The 25,910-nt window shown below is 38.1% G+C and overlaps 1 protein-coding gene across 1 annotated transcript in view; it reads left to right on the top strand.

Annotated features, from left to right (window-relative positions):
* SEMA3E (semaphorin 3E) overlaps positions 1-15,211 on the top strand; it is a 248,810-nt gene extending 233,599 nt beyond the window's left edge. Inside the window, exon 17 of the mRNA XM_053672814.1 lies at positions 13,585-15,211. Within this exon, the coding sequence (XP_053528789.1) occupies positions 13,585-14,037 (453 nt within the window). The 3' untranslated portion in view covers positions 14,038-15,211. The remainder of the gene's footprint in view (positions 1-13,584) is intronic.
* Positions 15,212-25,910: the final 10,699 nt, after the last annotated feature.

Here is a 25,910-nt window from a genome sequence, read left to right as displayed (position 1 = left end):
CCCCTCTGAAGTTACCCAGGAATCACATTTGGCATATAGTATTTTTGTTCAAACAAATCTTTAGAAATGCTTCAGATAGCGTCTAGCAATACAGTTCCCTAATTTCTAAACTGGATTAGTACAATTCTCTTGCATATGAACTTTACAGTCTCCTGCTTCCTTAAACACCATATATGAAACATAATCTGTATACTTTTCATTAATTGCATAAGTATTTATTGAAAGCCTACTTTATAAGCACTTCATAATGGGGCATTTCCTTTGGCTTGATAAGGATCAGTTACTGAGCTATCCTGAGGGGAAGACTTAACAGAAATGACTTGGTACATGGGGTTGTTTTTTAATGTGCATCTACAGAATAAAGGAATCGTGGTAGGTGCCCCACCTTATTATTCTTAGGTCTCACAACTGTATACTAGACATAATAATCTTCATCTCACAAATGCAGAAACTGAAGGAGCATAGCTCATACACAGATCACCATAGCTCATAAACATAAGCTCAAAACAAAGCACAGCCCATAAAACTAAAAGAACCATAACTCATGAAAAAAAAACAGACCCAAGATTTGGACCAGGTACTCCTTTCTCCAAAGCTGATCTATTTCACATTTGGTTGTTGTCTAAGTAACTAGGAATTTGCTATATGCGTTTTGTAAAATGTGCCATTTTATTCTAACATTTTATTTATAGATGAGGTCATTGAGATACTGAGCTTTCCTGATTACTCACAGCTAGTAAAGCAGATTCAAATATAGGTCTCTATGTTCTTTCTACTAAGCTACACAGCCTTCTGAAGTCATAATTCTTAATATAGTTTTGGATGCAGTGGGACATGGGGCAAGTAGAAAACTGTTCACAGCAGAAGTTCTGGAAATTGATTTCTGTAAAATGCCCCTAATATCATCTTGAGATATATAGATATAGACACAGTCATAGATTTTTTTTTCATCAGAATGTGGCGTTGTGTACTGTGGTAGCATTGGTGCAAAGGCACTACTCTTATGTTTAGATTTCTGAGAACTTGCCATTAACCTAAACGGTTCCCGCTCTAAGCATTAATACTGGGAGTCATTACTATATAATATGTGCATCAATGTATTTCCAATCTCAAATTTCTTTTCAGACTTCTGCTCTATGCCTGTTGGTAGGATTATTCTACATCAAAATAAATGTGCTGTATCATTTGAGTCTATGTAGGCATAAAACTCAGAGCACTCTCCCTCTATTTTTCTTGGGTTTATTAATTCATTGGCTTTATTCATTCATCTGAAACTTATTTACTGAGCATCTATCATAGAGCACCTGCCATATATTCTGCTTTTATAGAACTTGTATTCTAGAGAACAGAGAAGATGAGGATGAAAATAACAATGACAGAAACAATACCACCGTATAATAATTATGTTTAATGCATCAGATGATCATAAGGAGAAAAATGGTCATGGAAGGTTTTACTAAGAAGCTTATCAACAAAGTGATATTTAGAAAAAGACTTGAAAGAGGGGAGGTAATAGATCTTGTGACACTGTTGGGGAAGTTTAGGGGAACAGAGGTACAAAGGCCCTGGAGGTAGGAGTGCACTGATGTATTCAAAGCACATCAGGGTGAAGAGCAGTGTGTTTGGAAGGGAATGAGCCCTAAGGACACTAATAAACTGAGTCAAGGGGTGAAGTAAAGGGCAGCTCAAGCAAGCATTTGTGAACCTTTGTAAAGTGGCCTTAGCATTTGCTCTAAATTAAATAGAAAATCCTTGGTTAGTTTTCAGCAAAGGCCTGACATGATCAAAATTTGGTTTTAAAATGATCAATTTGGTAATTGTATTAAGACTATAGTGTGTGTGGGCAGGGGGCATAAAGGTGGATATCAGGAAGACTATACTATTTAAGAAGGTATTTCAAAATAGCCAACTGAAAGATTTTTGACCAAAACTAAACAGTGGTAGCTAGAATGGAAAAAACATTTTAATTAAGTGCATTTGATATTTGAAATAAAAGAGAAGCAATAAAAATGAATTACATGTTCATTCATTGTTTGGGTATTTATGTGATTAATGATGGAGTGTCATGATTCAAAGACTATTGGGAGGTGATCATCTCTGGGTGGTAGTACAATATGTAGTGTTTAAATTTATTTTTACAAAGTTGAAACCATATAATACAAATTTAAATGACCCTTTTCATCTACTATAGTGATAATATTTCCCAAAGTCAATAAATATTATTTAAAACTATTTTATGGATATGAGATATTCCATCATGTGGATGCACAATAAGGAATTCAACAAATCCTTTTTGAGAGTTACATTGATTGAAGCCATTGGCTATTCCAAACAATATTGCAGTTTATTTCTCTGTGCATTTTGTGCATATCTACAAATAGTTCCCTAGGAGAATTTCCCAGATGTCAGTTTGATGGACTGAACTAGTATGTTTTTTCTCACCAAAAACTGTAGCAATTTACATACACCTCACCAATAAATGAGGGTACCTGTTTGCTTTCTCTGTAACCGACCCTGGATCTTATTGTTTTTAAATATTTGCCAATATGGTGGTTAAAAATATCTTGATCTAATTTTTGTTTATCTGCTTTCTAGAGAAGCTGAACATGAATTCTTATTTATTGATCTTTTTTAATTTTTATTTTTTAGTAAATTGTGATTTTGTGTTTTACCCCTGTTCTCATAGATTGTTAGTAGTTTTCTTATTGACTATAAAAGGGATGTGTATACTAATACTATTTCCTCTTTTTGTGTCATATATATTGCAGATATTTTACCTGGTCTGTCGGTGTCTTTTAATAGTTTTTTTTAAGTTTGTAGAAATTTTCCATTTTTATGCAATCGGTGCTATCAAGTCTTTTCCTTTGGTTCTATCTCCTCTCTTGTGTTAACACCTTTACTACCCCAAGACTGGCTAGATTTCTATTTATACTTTTACCTTGTTCTGTTAATGCTTTTCATTCTTTCTTATATACTTATTTTTATTGTATTTTTCCATTACTATTTAGTTCCCTTATACTGTCTTCCACCTGCACTCACCCTCCACTGCCCCCTGCAGTTGCCACACTGTTGTCCATGTCCATGAGTCCTTTCTCTTTTTTAGCTCAATCCCTCCACCTTCTCTATACCCTCAACCCACACACCCCCAGCGCTGTCAGCCAGCTCTCTGTCTTTGAGTCTAATCTCTATTTTTCTTGTTAGTTCTGTTTGTTTATTAGATTCCACATATGAGCGAAATCATATAGTATTTGTCCTTCTCTGCCTGGCTCATTTCACTTACCATAATGTCCTCCAGGCCCATCCGTGCTGTTGCAACAGGTAAATTGTCTTTTTCTATGGGCAATTATTCCACTGTGTAAGTGTACCATAGTTGTTTTATCTATTTGTCTACTGATGGGCACTTGGGCTGCTTCCACATTTGGCAATTGTAAATAATGCTGTAGTGAACACAGGAGTGCATATGTTCTTTTGAATTAGTATTTCTGTTTTTTTTCAGATAAATTTCTAGAAGTAAAATTGCTGTTCTATTTTTAACATTAAGGCAGTTCCATTTTTAACATTAAGGTTTCTCCATACTGCTTTCCACAGTGGCTGCATCAGTCTGCATTCCCACCAACAGTGCAAAAAGGTTCCTCTTTCTCCATATCCTCAACAGCACTTATTGTATGTTTATGTACTTATTTATTTATAAATGTGTTTTATTGGTTATGCTATTACAGTTGTCCCAATTTTTCTCCTTTGCCCCCCTGTACCTAGTACCCACTTTCCCTTCAGTAATACCTCACACCCCATTAGTCCATATCCATAGGTAATGCATATATTTGGCTTCACTTTTCCTATACTATTTTTAACACCTCCCTGTCCATTTTGTGCTCACCAATTTATGCTTCTTAATCCCTGCACCTTTTCTCCCATTCTCTTTGTTCTACCTCCTAGCTGATAACCCTCCAGGTGATCTCCATATCTCTGAGTTTGTTCCTGTTCTAGTTGTTTGCTTGGTTTTTTAGATTCAATTGTTAATAGTTGTGAATTTGTTGCCATTTTAATGTTCATAATTTTGATCTTATTCTTATTCTTAAATAAGTCTCTTTAACATTTCATGTAATAATGGCTTGGTGATGGTGAACTCCTTTAGCTTTACCTAGTCTGGGAAGCACTTTTATCTGCCCTTCAATTTTAAATGACAGTTTTGCTGGATAAAATAATCTAGTTTGTAGGTCCTTGCTTTTCATCACTTTGAATACTTCTTGCCAGTCTCTTCAAGCCTGCATAGTTCCTCTTGAGAAATCAGCTGTAGGTAACTCTCTGCTTTTCTCTCTGCTTTTAAGATTCTTTCTTTTTCTTTAACCCTTGGCATTTTAATTATGATGTATCTTGGTGTGGTCCTCTTTGAGTCCAACTTGTTTGGGACTCTGTGTGCTTCCTGGACTTGTATGTCTATTTCCTTCACCAAATTAGGGAAGTTTCTTTCTGTTATTTTTCCAAATAACTTTTCAATTTCTTGCTCTTCATCTTCTTTTTCTGGCATCCCTATAATTAGAACATCGGTACATTTGAAGATGATCCAGAGGCTTCTTATTCCATCCTTGTCTTTTTTAATTCTTTCTCTTCTTGCTGTTGTGATAGAATGCTTATTTATCCCTTATGTTCCAATCGTTGATTTGATACTCACTTTCATCCTCTCCACTGTTGGTTCCCTGTGGATTTTCTTTATTTCACTTAATGTGACCTTCATTTCTGCCTGGGTCTTTTTATGCTATCTCCATACTCAGTGAGTTCTTTGATCATCCTAATAACCAGTGTTTTGAACTCTGCATCTGATAGGTTGGTTATCTCTGTTTTGTTTAATTCTCTTTCAGAAGTTTACCTCTCTTCTTTCAATTGGGCCATATTTCTTTGTCTCCTCAATGTGGCAAACTCCCTGTTTCTTTTAGGGTATTAGGTTGAGCTGCATTGACACCCTATCTTGGTAGCATGGCCTTTTGTAGAACAGAAGACCTATAACTTGTGTGAGGTGGATCCTTAGGTGATTGCCAGGGGGTGGCTACCTATTTCATTGCTTTTTGGTGCTGTGGCGAGAGGGGTCAGAGAGGTCAGCCAATGCTGCTGCCTGGCTTCTGGAGATTTGTCCAGGAAAAACTGTCTCCCAGCACTTGCCCTGTTTCTAGTCCCCTTACTTTCTCACTATATGCAACTCGTGTCCCTCCAGTTGTTGCCCTGGTGCTGAATCCCAGAGGGGATGGGACTGTGTAAGTCCTAAGTCTGTGCAGGTTTTTTAAGATGAGTCTCCTGATAATCCAGTAGTTTCTTCCACCACCCAAACCACCACTGGTTTAACAGCCAGAAGTTATGAGTACTTATCTTCCTGGTACTAGAAACCTGAGCTTCTGGGTAGTCTTATTTGGGGCTGGGGACCCTCACTCCCAAGGTATTCTGCCTGATTTTTATCCACCACATGTGAATGTGGAACCATTTTGCCACAACTCCAAGCCACTCCTGCGGCTCTGCATGTTCCCTTTGGAAAAGTATCTATTCAGGTTTTTGCTCAGATTTTAATTGAATTATTTGGGGGTTTGGTGTTGAATTGTGTAAGTTATCCATAATATTGATATATTAACCTCTTTTCAGATGTATCAGTGAATATGTTTTCCCATTCTGTGGGTTATCTTTTTATTTCACTGATGTTTCCTTTGCTGTGCAAAAACTTTTTAGTTTGATGTAGTCCCATTTGTTTACTTGTTCTTTGGTTTCTCTCACCTGGGGAGATATTCCAGATAGAATATTACTATGGGGATTGTCTGAGATTTTATTGCCTATGTTTCCTTCTAGGACTTTTATGTTGTCATTTAAGCCTTTAATCTATTTTGAGTTTATTCTTGTGTGTGACATAAGAAGGGTGTCTAGTTTCATTTCTCTGCACATGTGTGTTCCTTTACGCCAACACCATTTATTGAAAAACTATCTTTAGCCCATTGTATGTGCTTGCTTCCTCTGTCAAATATTAATCAACTGTGCAGGCATGGGTATACCTGGGCTCTCTATTCTGTTCTATTGACCTATATGTCTGCTTTTATGACAGTACCATGCTGTTTTCACTACTATGGCCATATGGTATACTTCGATATTAGGTAGTGTCACTCCTTCAACTTTTTTCTTTTTCTCAAGGTCGCTGTTGCCATTTGAGAGCCATTGTGGTTCCATATAAATTTTGAAATATTTGCTTTAGTTCTGTGAAATACATCATTGGTATTTAGATAGGAATTATTTTGAATCTATAGATTGGTCTGGGTAGTATGGAAAAGTCCTCTTGTTCTGGTGTAAATTATAGGTCATATAGTCTTGTACAGAATAAAAAATATATACCTCTGATGAAGATATACCAGGTAGCCTAGAACTGTGTATATGTGCCAAATTTCTAGCCCCATAGAATAGTTTAGATTGAACTGTATGGGGAAAGGGGTAACTTGTCCTCACCAGACACTGGTGTGTTACCTTAAGGAAAGGTACTCATTGTATTGCTGTTGTTTGGATGCCTACCTCTAATTTTATGTAAATCAGAAGAGACTTTCCTCAGTCCTCAGTGCCAGAAAAAGGTGAGCTTCTCTTAAGAAATGATTTTAAAAATATATTTAGGAGAGATTTGGATCATAGAATTCATTACACTTTATTCTTGCCTTTGATGACTAGGCAATTTAGCATTGGATTTGTACTCCAGTTATGGTGGTGGTTTAGTGCCCTGCGTTGTGCATTTCTGTTCAAACATACCTTTACTTTTATCCCAGTCCTCTTATTTTCCCTTATCTTGATCATCCGTTATTCTTATCTTTGGGCATTTCTAATAAAACAACAACATCCTTAAATTAATGGTGTTTGTTCAAGTTTAAGCAGTATTTATGAAAATCATATGACTGAAGTATACTCAAGCATGAACAGATTACAAACTTCGTTTATTGGTTGCCAAACCAGGATCATCATTGCAAACAACTGGTGATTTGTTTTTACACTTTGATTCATGTTTTTTCCCCCCTCAGATGCATAATTTAGTTAAATATACTACTTAGTTTATTTACATCGTCATGAACTGTCCACATGCACAGGTCTTCTCTTGTTTGACTTCCTGCTTCCTGGACCACCTTTCTCCACTTTCATTCTTCCCAGGTGCATCCATTGTAAAGATTGTAATGTCTCCAGTATTACCTTGTGTACTGAGTGAGTATATAACATTTTGAGTTTTCATGAGTCATAAAAATAAATGTTATAGATCTCATTCTGCTGCTTCTTCCTAAAAAACTCAACACTTTTTATAATTTATCACTCCTCCTATAGATCTCTATTCCATGGTTTCTGACTGCTGCTTCAAATGTTATACCATGCATTTGTTGCTCTTAATTGATCCATTCTTCTCAGAGTAGTCCAAAAGTGTCATTAATCCCACTGTCTCATCTTTAATTATCATCTCTGTGAATAACCCCATATAGATCTGAGTGCAAACTTCCACATTAGTAACTGTCAACACCATTCATGTCTATAATTATTCATCTACAGAACTTCTGCACCGTTTTCACTCTCTAAGCAGTACATGTGGGCTCCCATTTTCCCAAATCCTCACCAATATTTAGTATTTTCTAATTTTTCGCTTCTGTGTGTAAGGTAGTGTCATCTTTAAATTTGCATTTCTAAAATTACTGTTGCTTATTAAGCATTAACTTGAGTACTTATTAAACATTTGGGTTTCTCTTTTTCTAAATTACCTATTTATATACTTTTCTCATTTTCTCTTATATTTCTCTTTTGTTGGCTTTCAAAAGTTATTTGTATCTTCTATATATTGATTCATTCTTGAATATAAATATTTGGAATTTATTCTTTGATAGTTGGCATCTTTGAATATACCATTTTTTCACAGTATGGTTTTGAATACTTATTTATAACTTTCTTCTCATTATCTTCTTATGTTAGAAATACATTTTCCACACTTGGGCCTTTAATCTGAGGTATATATACAACCGTATTTGTTTTGCATATAGTTAAATAGGTTTCTTAAATGAGCTATTAAGTAATTCACCCTGTCTGTATTGGGTAATCATCTCTATCATACAGCAGGTTCATTTTGGAAAATGTTTTTAATAAAAGAAAAATTTTATTTTTGTGCTGTCATATATGATATATTTTAAGTAAATCAATTTTTTGTGTTGAAGACAGGCTAGATAAACAGACAAACATAAAATTTTGACCTGGATCTTCTGACTAAAACTGATTTCATTGTCAAAAAATATTCTCAGGTAAATCAACTCAAGGTCTTTGTCTGTTCTTTTCCTTAAAAAAGTATGGAACCATGTAGCTGATACACATAGAAATCACCTCTTCTTCCTGACCAGTGGCCAGATGTGCAGGGTTCTTTGTTCAATTCTATTTCTTTTTATTTCACATTGTGAAACATACTAAATCAATCTTTAGAGCTAAGAATACTAAAACCCTTTTCAGTAAGAAAGTCTGTATGTTTTTAGATTGCCTATAGGAATAGTTGATAAAATGACATATTACAGATCATCTTTTTGACCAAGGAAATCTGGTCTGCAGACACAGAAAAACAACAGCTGGATAAAAACACTTCTGTAACCAAGATGTGATATGGACATTGCCCATGTTCACTACAGGGGAAAGGTTAAATTGTGGGAGGACTTCAAATACGAATTTCTAAGTCATTCATTATTTTTAAGGATCCCTAGGCCATGGAAGATAAATTTAACTTTCAAGGGGATTTAACCTCCATCGTGTACAGCCATCCAGATCTGAGAGTTAAAATATCTTTTATTCTTGAATTTGTAATTCACTGTAACCAGGAAGAGAGACCTGAATTCTGAGACAGGCCGAGTCTCTGACATGCACACAGATGAGGTGGAACAGTCCCTGCCCACCACATGCATCGTGCTTCCACATCTTTGGCTGAGTCTGGACTTCGTGAATACACACAATGCCATGTTTTTCTCACGGGTTTCAGATGAAGGGGATGCCTTCTTTGTATGCCCAATAAAAAAAAGAAAAGAACACTCCTAATCTGGAGATCAGTGATTTGTATTTATTTCCATTTTTGCTTTTTGCTTTATTTTTTAAAATGTCATAAACTGCTTGCTATGTGCCAGAAACCAGGCTAGATGACTTTTATATATTCTCAACAGGTTAGTCGCTCTCACAGGAGATGCAGTGGAGAGAGAACAAGGAACCGCATTCAGTGAGAATAGTTGAGTGCACACTCTTTTCAGGCGCAGTTTCCTGGGGCCGTTTGTCCTGTATGCCTTGAAGCATGCGCGGCCCTCTGACATTGGTTGCTAGCTGCTCCTGAAATTGCGCCTATCCAAATCATTATTGGATTTACACAAAACCAGTGAAGAACTTGGCTATATCATTGGTGTACCTTGTTTTCTTGCCCACTTGTATGCTCTGAACAGATTAATAGGTTTTTACGTTCACTATGTTCTGAGCACTCTGCTCATCATGGAATATTCATAACAATTCAGAGCTAGACATTTATGAAACTTATAATGCAGGGTGTGGCAAAAATGAGTTTACAAGTTGTATGTGAAACAGTTTATTCCTGAATTATTAGTTATTAATTATTGTATTATTTTCTACAAAAACAACAGTAAACCTACTTTGCCCCCCCCCCCGTATATTAAAGAGATGAAACTTGCAGGAAAAATTATTTGAAAGGGAATATAAATGTCTGCTTCTGTACTACAAATATGAGTGCTACTGAGTTACAAAAAGAAACAAAACGGCCCTGGCTGGTGTAGCTCAGTGAATTGAGTGCGGGCCTGCAAACCAGACAATCGAGGTTTGATTCCCAGTCAGGGCACATGCCTGGGTTGCAGACCAGTTCCCTGCAGGCCAGTTCCCAGTAGGGGACGCACGAAAGGCAACCATACATTGATGTTTCTCTCCCTCTCTCCTTCCCTTCCCCTCTAAAGATAAATAAATAAAATATTTTTTAAAAAGTATTAAAAAAAAAGAAACAAAACGTATATATGGGGCTATAAAAAAAGCGTTCATTTAAGACATGAAAGCTTAAGCCCACCACTTGCCCTTAAAATTAAATCATTGTTCTTGGGCTGGTAGCATGACCTCTATTACAGAGCTTACTAAATGTTCACAAGGATCACACAAGAAACACATCCTCTATGCTTGTAACTTAATAAAATATAAAAAATAAATAAATTTTCCAATATAAGCAGATCTGTACATCACTTAAATGTTTATGTAATGTAACGGTTTTTCATTGACATATGGCATCTCTGTGAGTGGAATATGGGGCGCACACCACCACGTGTGTGTATGTGTGTGTAATACATCTGTCTGTATCACTGTGTGCCATGGGATGACTCCATCCCCTTAACACTCCATTCAAGTGGCTTCAAAACTGTTTCTGTACATGACTACGTAAGGGTGCTGCTTGGCTTTCATTTGGCTGCGTTTTCATTTGGCTTTCATTTCATTAACATATTAAGCCCACCTTTGTTCTTAGCAGCTGGAAACTATCAAAGCCGTGAAAATGGCTCAGACCCATGATAAACACAAATACTGACAATGAGGCTGATCTTCCCCATGATCCCAAATGTAATTTTTTTTAAGGAAGGGGGAAAGTCTGAGAGCACACATAAAGAAGTATTTTGTTGTATTTATCTTTAGAGGGGAAGGGAAGGAGAGAGGGAGAGAATATCGTTTTTCTCGCCCCTGGGGTGGCTGAGGGAATAGTCTGCACCCAGACATGTGCGACTGGGAATGAACGATGTCTGGTGGCCGGATCATGGTACACAGCCAGGGCCCCGTAAAAATAGTATACTGATTAATGTGGAAATAATCAAACTAATATAAGTAATCCTTATAGAAAACTCATTGATCTCAGAATGTACCTATTTCACCAACTCTAGTTTAAAATACTCTACCTTCAGCTCTTGGGGGTATAGATTCAGAAAGGCAGGGTCTGGTTCATCAACAATTGTCACTTGCTCTGATGAACAACAGAGAGTCTGAATAACTACTCGGTCAGGAGCATGACAAAAGGAAGCAGACTTTGGAGAAGAATAAAACAGTACTCATTTGTTGAAGGGGAAAGATATCAGTAAAAAGAAAATTAAGGGCTCTTTCATGTTTGTAAATATGTTGCTTGTTCAGGTGTAAGGGTTAACAGGCGAAATGATGGGAATGAGAGAATGAGGACACTTTCACTGGCTGTGAGGGAGGCCTTTTTGAAGTGATAACATTTAGGTCAGCCTTTCTGAGGGAGAAGGGACCAGGGACAGGGAAGTTCTTTAGGCAAAGACAAGAGCATAAGTCCTGAATGGAATCCAGCCAGGCATGAAAGCCAGGACAGAAAAAAGGAAGATTTAAGGGAGTTTGCCCTGAGTTAAGGTCAAAGAATCGGTCACGAAGCATAAGAGTCTAGCATTGGCAAAAATCGTGGAATGGAATGGATGCTTCTGATGCTCCTCACTGAAGAAATGTTGATGGCAATTTGGGACGTTTTGGATACGAGGACACTAAGAAGAGAGACGCATATATGATCAACAGTTGAGGATAGAGTGACTAGAAGAATGATGATGCAATTGTCAGAAATAGGGGAGTAAATAGGGGGGAAGTTTGAGTGGAAAGACACTGAATTGTAGGTAATGAAGTATCATGTAGGTCTCCATCCCGGTTTTGTCATTTATAGGGAACAGAGAACAATGGATTATCTATGTGTAAGGTGCACTGTCTTAAAGACGCCCATTGAAATGAGGAAATACAAGAGTTATGATATGGATGCAAATAAAACGAGTTCAGAGAAGGACAGAGGATTGTCCCATAGAGGAAATGAGAAATCTACAGAAGCCACAAAGGAAAGACCCAGGACAGTATAATGGCATGTACCACACACACACACACACACACACACACACACACACATTTAAGTAGGCCAGTCCATTCATGTCAAATGGTGCCACAAGTTTTAAAACGATGGAGGCTGTCCTCCAGATCAGTATCATGAGTGGCATGATGTGAGAGAGGGTAAATTTACAGAGAGGTTAGTGCTGAAGAGAACATGGGCAAGAGGCCTGCTTCAAATGAGCAGCGGAACACAAAGTCTTTAAGTTATTTATTGTCTGTGGCCAGTGCTCGGGATACATTCTCAGCAAAACCTATGAATGAATACAGTGTTTCCATGTAGCGAAGATGGTTTTGGTTTGAGGGCTCTTTCTGGTTCCTCGCTGGAGAACTTCTTGAGTGAATGGCTGTAGCATTTTGTCTGCCAGGGTGTGGCCCCTCCAAATCAAGGAAGGCACCTGTGCAGGACACATGGCGCTCCTCTCGTCATCCAACTCTGTCACTCTGAAACTTCTGAATAATTAGTTTACCTTACATAGCTGAAAAAATACCTCAGGGAGCTTTCTATTTGAGGTATAATCTCTTACTATAGCACTAATGCCATTTTAGCACATGATCACCAATCATAATAAATGACCACACATGAGTAACCACATATGAGTGATCACAATGCAATTTTGGACATGCTCAAACTGCCCAAGGTTTGCAAGAGCTGAGCCTGGGAGGCCGGGCCAGAACCTACCACAGTACAAACAGTGCTGGCTGTAATGCCTCCCTGCCAGCGTGGGTGTGCTTGTTGCTGCTATGCTGCTTTTACATTGGCAAAGGGGGTTGTTGCTTTTGTTTCAAGTTCTCAAAGGGGGAGTCAGCCAGTGTGATGTAAGTCACCTCTGTACCATCGTGATGGAATCCTGGGCTGCAGGAGAACATACATCAGTTTGTGTTTGGTCAAGGAATGTATACAAGGGAAGGTAGAGAGATACGCATTGATAGTACTATGCAAAATAGTCTCACCTGAGTTACTTAAACTTCACAGAATTCTTCAAGTTACGTTAGCATCATTATCTTCCCTTTCACGAGTAAAACTAAGGCAGAAGTATACATAAATGCCCCATAAGTGTATGATAACTTAGTATTTGATAGACTGTGAGGGCCTTTCAGAACAGAATCTGGATTTCTGGATTTTACTTGTTCTTTTTTAACCTCTGTTAACTGGACAGCCTTGTAGAGGTGTAAAGAATGCTTACAGAATGAAGTGACACATGGGTTTCTTTTTAAGGAGAGAGGGTGGGGCTCGCTCAGCTCTCTGAACAGAGGTCCTCGCTGAGCAAGACGTTGGTTGTGATCACCGGGAAGGCATAAGAGCCCCTGAACTAATAATTTGAGAAATGGAATCTGTTCTGTCCATTAAAAAAAATTGAATAAATTTCACAAATTGTCATTTCACTGTAACTTTTTGAGTGCTGTATAGAACTGGATGGGTTTTTTTCCCCTCTCTAATGATTAATTAAAGTCACTAGAGAGAAAGCTCTCTCATGTTGCCCTTAAAAAATATTGACCTAAAATGACCTCAGAGTCATTGCTGCAAAGTGACCCCAACTGTAATTAAGTTTAAGGCAGAGATAGAGTCGATTTAATCACTTAGCCCCCCTCCTCTCTCATCTATATAGTCTTCTGGATAGTAGTCCGGTGCCACTAATTTTTTTTTTGTTGTTATTGCAGGTGAAGACAGATGACAGAGTGATTAAGATGGACCTCGGTTTACTCTTCCTAAGGGTGCGCAAAGTGGATTCTGGTACCTACGTTTGCCAGACAGTGGAGCACAGTTTTGTCCACACTGTCCGTAAAATCACCCTGGAGGTCGTGGAAGAGGAGAGGGTGGAGGAAATGTTTAACAAAGACTATGAAGAGGGCAGGCCACACAAGATGCCTTGTCCTGCTCAGAGCAGTATCCCGCAGGGGACAAAGCCGTGGTACAAGGAATTCTTGCAGCTGATTGGTTATAACAACTTCCAGAGAGTGGAAGAATACTGTGAAAAAGTATGGTGCACGGATAAGAAGAGGAAAAAGCACAAAATGTCACCTTCCAAGTGGAAGTACGCCAACCCACAGGAGAAGAAGCTCCGCCCCAGAGCAGAGCACTACCGCCTGCCTAGGCACGTGCTGGACTCCTGATGGGGTGCAACCCTCGATGGGCTTCTGGAGAGTTTATATTTGGGACCTAAAAATGGAAGAAAGAAGAGTAAGAAACCATCCAGCTTCTTTGCATTAAAGAGATTTCTGTAATACAGAAATGACTGTAAAGGTTATGATAAATTATTCTATGTGCTCATTCGGTTAAACGTCACATAAAATTGACTAATATTTTTTAGGTACTTGGTTCAATAGTTTCACGTTATATTTATCAAAAAGTAACTATAGCTGCAGTTTTGAGCACGTGACTGCTTTTTCATGGCAGTTATTACTTTACCCTTGCAAGGCTTAAGATAATGAGAATATTGGCAGAAAACTAGAGATTTTAATAATGATGGAAAAAATAAAAATAATAGTTTTAGTCTTTTTAAATTTTGCCTTTGCACCACCATGTAGAACATACATAACATCACGTACTTCAACATTCTCGTGCGAACTGTCTGTACTTTGTAAGGATTATTGTATTAGTGTTGGCGGAGCCATGAGTTTGATGGAGCGGGGGTACTGTAATTATTGTAAACCATGAAAGAAAAACTATGGTCATCTTGAAATTTGTGCCCTTTGCAAAACATTCATTAAACCACATTTCCAGTAGTTCTGTTTCATGATGAAAACACATCCTTTCAATTTTACTCCAGAATGAAGTGAAGTAGAAGAATGAACTGAAGGTAACTTCTCAGAAAGATCGGAAAGGATGTCAACAGATGGAGTTAGTCAGAATTCTCATTGAAAACAACCTGCTGCCCTCTTGTGGTAGAAAAGTATAGTCTCTCTCTCTCTCTTTTTTTACAGTTTGTCTAGTAAAGAATTGAAAGCAGTGTCTCAGTAAGTACATCTAATCCGTTTTCAGGAAAATCTAGCTAAAATCAAACTGTATGAATGCTTATCTCATGCTTTAAGATATTTATGAATAACTTATTACCTCATTAGTCCAAAATGATATTACAGCACTGAAGCTCTATAAAAACTTAAATTTTATGCCTTCTAAACAATCTTCCCTGAAATATAAAATAGATTCCAAAAAATGCTATTTTATTTCTGAAAATATATTAAATCATTTTGCCCTCAGATATTAAATTTTCCTCTATTTTATATTAAAAAGTGGGTAATTATTTCCTGAGTTCACTTAACTACCAAATTGTTCAGAGTACTTTTCATTTTCTCTTATAAAGAGTATCAAGAAGTTTTATTTTTGAAAACATTTATTTTCTGAAGTTTTTTTTCTCCTATTTTACTTAACAATTACCTTTCTAAAATATAATTTTTGACATTAGTCATTTACATAAAAATTAAGAGCAAGTGACTTACACCCCCCAAGAAACAGATATGAATATTTAAATGTTAATTTTAAATAATATTCATTTTAGTTTTCAACATTAGCTTTGAAGCTATATAAGAAAGTTAAAGTATTCATAATCTTTTAATGATTTTTCATTTTATTCTAAAATTAACAAATGTTTTAAGACAGTTTAAGTTCATTCAGTAAGCTGCACAGGTCTCAAGGATACACATATATTGAAAATTAACACTCTCTGAAAACCCAGTTGCTATTTGCAGAGGAATCCACAGGAGGTCATTGCTGTCCACCAATAGTAACTGGAAACAGAATGTATTGGAAGTCACAGATTTTTAAAAAGGGCTGCATTTCAGTAAAAGCTACCTAATGTGGAAGAATAGAACTATAGACACAGATTACAGGACCCTTAGCAAAGTTTAAGTCTGAAACACTTTTCAAAGTGAACAGATAAGTCAGTGATTTTCAATAATTTATCGAAAATATTTTCCATGAACACAAGATAAGGGAAATTAGACTTTTCCCTGTATTTGAGATTTTTTAAAAAGTAATGCAGATATGACATAAGTAGTTAGCATTTTGATCTCAACATATGCAAGCAGTTAATAATAATGGCAACAGTAACGTCACTTGTGAATTAAAGTATTTGGTACCTGAAGAAATAAAATGGAGGAAAACAGCTTTCCATGACCGGTCTTTACTGAATGAACCTACACACTGTTGGACTAAAGTGAATTTACCAGAAAACAACATTTTAAGTAAGATGCTCAACTTAATTCTAGAAAAATAAATACAACCCCAAAACATGTTTGAAGAGGTGTCAAGTCCACAGTTTAGTGAGAGCACCAAGTTCCATCCATGTGTGTGTATACATACACGTGCTTTTCGGTTTTTTCCATTTTTTCTCTCCTCACCCGCCCACTCCCTTTCCTCCGCGTGCATGCAGGTGCACGGTGGGCACACACATGTCGTGACATGCTCTAAGAGAAACTCATTGCCCTCTCCAAAGACAAACCAACAGCCTATGTTGCTCTGTCCCTAAGAATCTAAGAGGTACAACAAAAACGTATTTCTAGTCTTTTTTCTTTCTGGAGTTCAAATTCAAATTCAGAATCTTGTTTGAGAAATGCCTACTTGGAAAACCACAGATGAATTGATAAGATTTATCCCCTGTTTCTTGAACTTGGGGAAAGCACACTCTTAACCACTTGCAACACCCTCAAGAATTCAGAGTTTGCCCAGAACCCACCCCACTTTCCCCAAATATAAACTCGGTGAAGGAGAGAGGGAGACAAACCTTTAAAATACCACAACCACCTGCCCGAGTTTCAAAGGGGCACCTCCATGCAGGGTCAGGCTCCTGCTTCATCAGAGCTGGACTGCATTACTGTTCCCCGTTAAGAGAGAGGACCTGTGGATGGAATGGCACTAACATCAAAACGTACACCTCCCCGATCAGTGTTCCATCACCGGTAGAGCTGGCAATGCAAGTCCGTTAGCAAGGATTACAACGTGAAGGAATATTTTGTCATGACATTTCCATGCCTAACATCCTACATTACTAATTTTTCTTTTGATGCTTATTACTGAATAGCTCAGCACACACCTACCAATTTGGGGAAACAGGGATTAAAAATAGAGTTAAACAACTAATAAGGGCTCTAGGGGAAAAAGGGAACAGAAAGTCATTGCCTATTTATTAAGTGACAATTCCATATATATTTTAGAGTGGTTTCCTTCCCAAAAGTAGTTACATACTTAATGATGTTTTTATTGTGTTTACTCTTTGCTATAGGGTGTAGGGTTTTGTAAATCTTAATAGTGATTATAAACATTTGTAAAGTTTGTAAAATACAATAAATCATTTTGAGTGTTGATGTTAAGCATGAAACAGAGCAGCTGTGGTCCTTAAAAATGGATTGTGTTTAGCCTGAAAGATAAAGAAAATCACTGGGCGTCGTGTAGATACTTGAGATCCGAAAGGGAAGTGCCGCGGTTATGAGAGCGGTAGGAAGTCGGGGGTATCACCTCAAGTTACTTTTTCTAAAGCAGCGCTTGCTCATTTTTAAGGACAACACTGTTGCATTGAATCAGATATAAATACTAGATTCCCACAAACACTCTTTTGATTGCAATGTGTTATTTAAGCTGGCATGTTTATTTTATTTTTCTGGGAAGACAGCATTGTCTTTTGGCTCTCATTGTAAATTGAATGTGTTCTGTTTGTTACAAGCTAGAGTACGATATTGAAGTGTTCTTGTCTGGGTGGCGTTCTTCCCTGTGCACTTGCCCGTGTCCACAGAGCATGTGCCAGACGACTCCTCCTCACTGACCGTCAGCCAAGAGACATCGTCTGGTGGCAAGCGGCAAAGACCATCGATGATGTGTCTCACTGGTTCTCACCTGGATCTGCCACCCTGCACTGCGTCATTTTTTTCTGTCCCATTATGTACAATTTCTATTTAGTCCAACTTAGATGATAAATAAACATTTGCTAAACCTTTCTGTGCCTTCTGAGGAATGTTTTCTAAGTTTTTGCTGGTTGGATTCAAGTTTCATGACATGTCAAGCCTAAATGTAAACACAGAATGCTAGCTCGGCACTTTGTTTTTGAGAATTTAGGAAACAACTTGGTTATCTTTCCTCAGAAATTCGTAAGTCAACTTTCGTAAGCAGGAAAAGGCCTGTCTTATTACCTTGCAGCAGCTGGGTTTCTGCTTGCCACACCACGTTGCTCGGGCCAGCAGCCAGAAATTTCTTTCTAAAATGTGTTATCCAGATATGAAACAGCAAAAAAGAGTTCTCTGATGATGGTAACCCGCAGGATGTCTGTGATTTTGGCTAGCCTCAACTTCCATCTTCAGGTGTCTTCATTGTTGTTTTCTCTGCTATTTTTCTAAGACCTGGAGAGGTCATTTAAATGAGATTTAGGGATAACTGAATCTCACTTTGGGGAGTTTGACCTGGACTATCATGGCAGCAAACATTTACTGACAATGCTCCACAGGAAGTCATGGGCAGAAGCCCCTGCACAGTGTTTCCGGCAGCTTCATGGTGTGGCAACACCACTAATGGTAACTCTCAATCATAACACAGAGCCTACCTTTAGAGTAGTACTCGATGAACCCATTGAAACCACTCCTTAGATACACGTTCACCCATTAGCCAAGGAAAAGTGGAGAAATAGCTGTGGTGACTAGAAATCTCTCACCTGCTATTCAAAGAGAACAGAAGTATAGACCTATTTTTTTTAATTCAAAAACTATATGCTAAGTGCTAGGCCAGGTGCTTCATAAAGTGTAGAAATGTGAATAACACCATCAGTTATATGGATAAATGAAAGTTTAATTACATTCATTCTAAGAATATGTTGACAGTTTTTACTGGAAAAAATTCAAAATATTATTTACTTTATGTAGCTTCTAAAATATATTTAAATATTTGGAATGTTGTAGAAGGTATTTCTAATCATGAATCTCGAGGCTTCGAGTCAGGATGACATAGAAATGAGTCAAAGGAGCATCCATGATGTAGCAGTCATAAATGGCATGTGGGAGGAGAAAGTAATTGAACAAAAAGGAAGCACACAAGACACCACAAGAGGGAAGCCAGCTGTCTGCAGGACGGGGAGAGGGCTCTCACCGGGAACACCATCGGCAACAGTCTGATTTTGGACTCCTGAACTGTGAGAATAAACCTCTGCTGGCTAAGCCTCCCAGGCCATGGTATCTTACAGTCGGCTACTTACAGTAGCCTGAGCGGACTAGTACACACAGAACAGAGAAAGCAAGAGAGTTTAAACATAATCGGGAAAAATTAAAGCAGTCTATTAATACTCCAAACCATTTGAAATTATCTAAACTTAAGTGGCAAATAGTGATATCTGGAAAAAAACAGTGAAAAGTGGCTTCTCAGCAATGACTGTTGGCTTAACATCAAGACATTCAGAAACAGTGTCCAAATTGTAGGTGATTTTTTTTCTCTGTGGGTCAGAATAGGTTTCCAGAGAAGGAGAAAACTAAATTATAGACTTATTTTTCAACAACAAAAAACAGCAAAAAAAAAAAAAAAACCTAATGACAAGCTAGATCATCTGTTGAAGAGTATTCCATGGATTCAATCTGGTCTGAAAGAATGGTACAAAAACTTCTTATTTCACCTGTTTTGCTTTTTTTAAACAGGGTAAAATAATGAAACTTATTATCTCCTGATTTTCATAAGTCCGAAATCAGGATATTACATGTCTCAGCTGGATTCTCTGCTTAGAATCTCCAAAGGCCAACCTCAACCACCAGCTGCCCGGGATGTGGGGAAGCTTCAACTCAGTCAGGTAACTGGGAGAATTCTGGGAGAATTTGTGCTTCTGGAACTGAAATCCCCGCCCCTCTCCACATTTGGTATCAGCAATGGACTATTGAATCCTTTCAGGTCTTGGAATCTCTTTTTCTCTTATGCCACAGTTCTCTGCCTCCAAAACTAAAACTAGAGAAATTGTTCTGCTTTTAACATTCGTGTGATTAGACTGGACCCACCCAGATAATCCAATCTGCCTATTTTAAACTTTGGAACTTTAATTACATCTGCAAGGTCCCTCTGCCACATGGTGTAACACATTCTCTGGCCCTGGGGATTGAGATGTGGACGTACCTGGGAGACCACAGTGTATGCTTTGGCCCCCAAAGATTCGTATCTTTCCCCAGTGCAAAATACATTGATCCCATTTCGAGGTCCCCAAAGGTCTCATCCTACTACAGCATCAGCCTAAAGGTCCCAGATCTTACCATCTGTCTTCCAAATCAGGTACAGATGAGGCTCTGGGGGTAGTCCGTCCAATAGCCGCCCAGAGCACCGCTCTTAGCCACCTGTGGCCCTGAGAAACTAAAGGAGGAAGTTCTCTGCTGCCGACATTCGGTGACGGGACAGGCACAGGGTGATGGTTCACAGATAGTCTGGCTCACGCAGGGAGAAAATTGCTGAGGCAATGGAGTCAGCATCCAAAGGAGTGTCAACATTCAGCCGGGCAGCCCCCTTTAGGTGTGGAGTCCTGGGACCATCCTCCGGTGGTTCTCGGTTTGCCCTCTGAGCTCTCTCTCCCACCCTCTGCACTCTGACGTGGCCTTTTCAAATACACCAACGTCAGAGGCATGGCTTTTCCTAGAAAAATTAACATGAAGCATACAGGCCATTATCTGAACCCCCAATTTGTAACCTCATTCTTGTTGTCATTGTGTGTGATTGACAGATGACCCTGAATGAGCTGTGCTGATTGTAACATTCTACCAGTTTAATAAATTAAATGCTAAATCCACAGCAGTATTTGGTAAAAGGCTTGTGGGAAGGTGACATCAAGGCAAAATTTGGGATAAAAAAATAATAATTTTAAATTCATAAGCACTTATTACACTAAGTAGTAAATATTTCCAAGCACTGTCTTAATTAACACTGAAAACAAAGCAAAACCTCTTTAAGATAGGAATCTCTATTTACAGATGAGGAAATAAGTCATCTGTAGATCCCAGATGCAAGGAAAAATATTATACTATGACATTTACCCAAAAGTCAAGGCAGTGAATTCTGGGACCACCTGATAATGTGGGGGGCTTCTTCATTTTTAAATGGCTTTTAGGTTTAGACTCCATTTTTTCTCTCGGAATTTTTATCACAGCCCTCCTAACCGGTCTCTTGGCCTCCACGATTACCTTCTCCTCGCCCATTGTTTACCCAGAAGTCAAAGTCATCTTTCTAAAGCCCCAGTGAGATCAGGTATCATCTCTACCTAAAAACATTCAATAGCTTCTGTACCACTGATGTAAATCCCAAACCACTTATTGACTTTATGCTCTCCTTGATTTAACTCTAACTTTTCTCAGTCTTCTTCCGTCCTCTTTATCCCACTTGCCATATCTATTTCTTTTCTCCGTAGTACACCTAACTACCTTACCCGAGGCCTTATTCCTGCTGGCATTCCCTGCGATGTCTTGAGTACCCTAAAAAATTCTTATTCCCAAGGTGAGTGAGGGGAACCTGCAATGTGACCTCACAATGCCCTGTGGTCAGCCTTTTTGTAGCACTTCGGCGCTGCACTGTGGCTGTTGGTTTGCTTTGTGAGGAAGCGGTGGGCAGGAGCTGCACCCTGTTCACTCCTGTCCCTGGAATATAGTGTCGATAACTGGTACTGGACACTTAGTGAATGGTTATGGTACAAATAAATGAATCCATTGCTGAAAAGATTCATGAATGTCCTGAAACTGTTCTGAAGAACAGTTTTGTTCTGAAGAAAAGTTGATAGACAGTTTTTATCAATTATTAAAATAGCCATTGATCCAAAGGTCAGGAAGAGCTGTCCTAATACAGTCCATAGCATTATACATGAGGAAACATAACCCATGATATTAAATAACTTTTTAAAGGTAAAATGGAGATATGAAATAAGAAGAGTCCAGAACACCAGATGTTGTGCATTCTTATGAAGGATACAATGTGTCTCATCAAATAAACTGTAACATAAAAGATTTTTAGATGCCTGGGCAGAGTATTAGAATGTGATTACATTCAGAACGATAAGTTTCAGTCATTGTAGCAAACTGCAGATCTCTCTGTTCAATTGTCCCTCCAGCCCAAGGTGAAGATAGAATATCTGTTGCTTTGGCTAAATGCAAGAATGCATGAATGAGTGGATGACGAATGAACAAATCAGAGAATCATATCACTGAAGTTCAAGAAACAAATTATTGATAAACCATTCTTTAAATGAACAAGACATTTATTCCTTACATAACTAGAAACCCACAGGGCAGTGGTTCCAGGGTTGGTTAAGTCTGCAGCACAGCAACACTTTCAAAGGCTCAGTAATTTCCGTTTTCCCTCTGATGTGTTGACCTTCACTTAGACCTAAGCAGATGCTCTAGGTAGAGACATTTTCACACACAAGGTGCTCAGGCCAGTTCTGCAGAGCAGGTCATCTGCTCACCCCACCCACCCACCACCCTGGCCACACCAAAGTCTCCAGAAGACTTCCACACCTGATTGGGTCAACCCATATCAGGGAATCTGGGAAAGACGATTTCTAATCCTAAAATAGAAAACAAACCTATATGAAAGAAAGAGAATGGGAGAGACAGCTGTTGGGGTTGGGGGGAAAAAAAGGGGAGGGGAGGGGAGGGGAGGAGGGGAGGGGGAGGGGAGGGGAGGGGGGGGGGGGAGGGAGGGGAGGGGAGGGGAGGGGAGGGGAGGGGAGGGGAGGGGAGGGGAGGGGAGGGGAGGGGAGGAAAAAATAACAGGATGGGGTACAGACATCATCTGTTGAGGCAACCAAAAGTATACTGAAAACTAAAATTTAAATTTGTTAGTAATACTGGTGTAGAATCATCAAGGACTCAACCATCCTCCTGAACTGATAATTTAGAGAATTAGTTCCCAGTTTAAGAATCCAGATTTTGGCAAAACATACTCAAGTAATGTTTAAAAATCACTTATTTTGGTGGTAAATTATACATGTTTGAAATTTTGCTGCAACTGTTTATGAGAAAGTAATATTTAGGCAAGCTTTCTGAAAAAAAAGTTAACCATAGGTTCACTTTATATAATTGAGGCAAAAGGGCAGGATCTTGATGGCCAAAGGGGTATTCAGAGTTTACATTTTGTAAGATATAAAAGGACAACATGTTCTTTTTGTCATGCAATTTTTAAATTTATTTCAGAGAGAGAAAGGAAGGGGGAGAGGGAGCGAGAATGAGGAATATCAGTTAGCTGTTCTACTTACTGATGCATTCACTGGTTGATTCTTGCGTGTGCCCTGACTGGGGGTCGAACCCACAGCCTTGGTGGTGCATCAGGATGATGCTCTAACCAACGGAGCTACCCGGCCAGGGCCACCGTGTCGTACAATTCTGAAGGAACTGTTGGCAGCAGTAGAGACACTTTGGGGGCATTCTTGGAATATCTGTTCTTGTCAGTTTTGTTACTATTTATATTAGAAAATTTAGTTGGTTGATGGTACAGCAACTCCAGAAGTACGTGAAAGGTATCCTAGCCTAATCCAGCAGAATCAGAATTCTTGTTCTCATTTTTACAGGTAACTTAGAAAACCCAAAAGATTCTCTGCTTCTAAATATGTAAAATATGCTATAGTTACTAAATACATAAAATGAAGTGGTAGGACCAGCAGCTTTGGGGATACTTAATACTTAGAACATCATTTGATGCTATGAAATGGGATTTCATTTCAAAAGACTGAGTTCAAGTATGTTATGAAGAAAAACCAAACTCTTCAGTTTGAATGCCAAACTATTTTATCTCTAAACTGATTTTTAAATCTTCATTGATGAAAAATAAGCCTCATATACCTAAAGTGTACAGTGTGGTAAGTTTTCATATGTTTTATACATTTGTGAAACTACTGCAATCAAGTTAATGAGTGTGTATCCATTACCCTAAAAGTTTCCTCATGCCCCTTTTACATTTATTTCTCCCTGCAACCCCACCATGCTCACGTGACCACTCATCTGTTTGCTGACACTATAGATTAGTCTACGTTCTCTAGAAATGTACATAAGTGGAAACATACAGTATGGTCCCTGTTTGTCTAGCTTCTTTCACTCAGCATCATTATTTTCAGATTTTTCCAAGTTGTTGAAAAGAACCAACACCATTCTTTTTTTGTTACTGAGTAATATCCCACTGTGATGAATATAGAAATATTTGCTGAATATTTTAGTTGTTTTGGTTTTGTTTATTACAAATAAAATGGAATATTCGTGTTCAAATATGGACATAAGAATTTATTTCTCTTGGGTAGATGCCTAAGAGTGCAACTTCTAGGTTTTATAGTTGAGATATATATATTTATAAATATATTTACAAATATATAAATATATATATTTAACTTTTTAAATTTTTAATTAATTTTATTTAGTTATTTTTCAAGTACAGTTTTTTGTCTATTTCTCCCATCCCAGCCTCCCCCGCCCCTTGCTCCCCACCTCCCTCCCATTTCCACCCCCCTTAGTTCTCATCCTATATTTAACTTTAAAGAACCTGCCAAATTGTTTTCCAAAGTGATTATACAATCTTACATTCTCACTAATTTTTGTATGAGAGTTCGGTTTTCTTCATATCTTCACCAGTAGCTGGTTGGTTCAGTCTTTTTTATTTTAGTCATTCTACGAGATGTGTAGTGGTCTCTTATGGCTTTCCATTTGCATGTCTCCAATGACTAACACTGTTGAACATTTTTTCATGTACTTATTAACTACCCATAGATCTTCTCTGGTGACATGACTATTCAGATATTTTGTCTATTTGATTGTGTAGTTTGTCTTCTCATTAAGTTGTAAATGTTGTTCATATATTTAAGAGAAAAGGCCTTTCTTAGGTATAGGTTTTGTAAACATTTCTCTCAATCTTTAGGTGTTTTTATTGATTTTAGTAATAATGCCTTATAAGTAGCAATTTTTATGTCCAATTTATTGACATTTCAATTTTTTTCTGCTTAAGAAATATTTGCCAAACACAAAGTCACTAAGATTTTCTCCACTATTTTCTTCTAGAACTTGAAATTAACTTCATGTTTGCTGTAAAGTATGTGTCAAGATTCATTTCTTTGCATGTGGCTACCCCACTAGTCCAGTGCTATTTGATGCAAAAATGATTCTCCCATTGAGTGGCCTTGGCACTTTTTGATGAAGGTAATCAGCTATAGAAATTTTAGGCTGGCTGAGCTAGGTTAATGTCCCAGACTTAATAAGATGCACCCATCCCCGAATGTACACCAGTGTGTGTGTGTGTGTGTGTATCTTTTAATCTAGTCTTAAAATTTATGTCAAATAAAGATGTCTTTGATTTATCAGGCAACCCTCTTTAAAATGCTAATAACTTGTGGAATTGAGTGGGTTAGAATTCACACAGCAGTTTCAGCCAGTCAGCTGGCTAACAGCCATCCATGCCAGCTGAATTGTCAAAATGACATTTTGGATATGCTGGAGGTAGGGGAGGGAAGTTAGGGGAGGAAGGAAGGAGCTAATTAACTGGCTTTTAAGAGTGGAACCTTTTAGGGAGAGTTTAAACCTGCATTAAAAGCCTAAGAGTAACCAAGGAAGAATGTGATCCTAGGGGTAAGAAAAAAATAAAATGAGGAAATTATTTTTAATGCAATTTTCCCTGTACTCGTTTTGCCCTTGTTTCAGGAAGAGGGAGAGACTTTACAAATGTTTTCTCTAACCCCATTCATGTCTGCTGTTCACTTGCACTGCCCACGGCCTGAGCTCCTAGACGCCAATGCCATCTTCCTTCCCCTTTTTGCCCTGTGTGGCCTTAACTTTCAGATCAGAACTTAAGCTACTTAATATAGATGAGGTCTTCCAGAAACACATCAGTTTAAAAATTCTTGTGGGCTCTCACAGTACTTCGATAGCTGTTTACAACATTATTTCCTTGAGAACAGTTCATTTTTGAATTAACCAAACTAGCTTTCGAAGGAATGCAAACTGTCCCTTTGGTGAGGATTTTTCTGTGTTACGTAATCATAAAATATCATCTAAATCCTCAAAGATTTAATTACATG

Source organism: Artibeus jamaicensis, unplaced genomic scaffold, assembly GCF_021234435.1.
Source record: "Artibeus jamaicensis isolate MK-2021 breed Jamaican fruit bat unplaced genomic scaffold, CSHL_Jam_final contig_787, whole genome shotgun sequence".
Taxonomy (NCBI): domain Eukaryota; kingdom Metazoa; phylum Chordata; class Mammalia; order Chiroptera; family Phyllostomidae; genus Artibeus; species Artibeus jamaicensis.
Note: the sequence above shows the minus strand (reverse complement) of the source record. Positions and strands in the feature narration are given on the sequence as shown.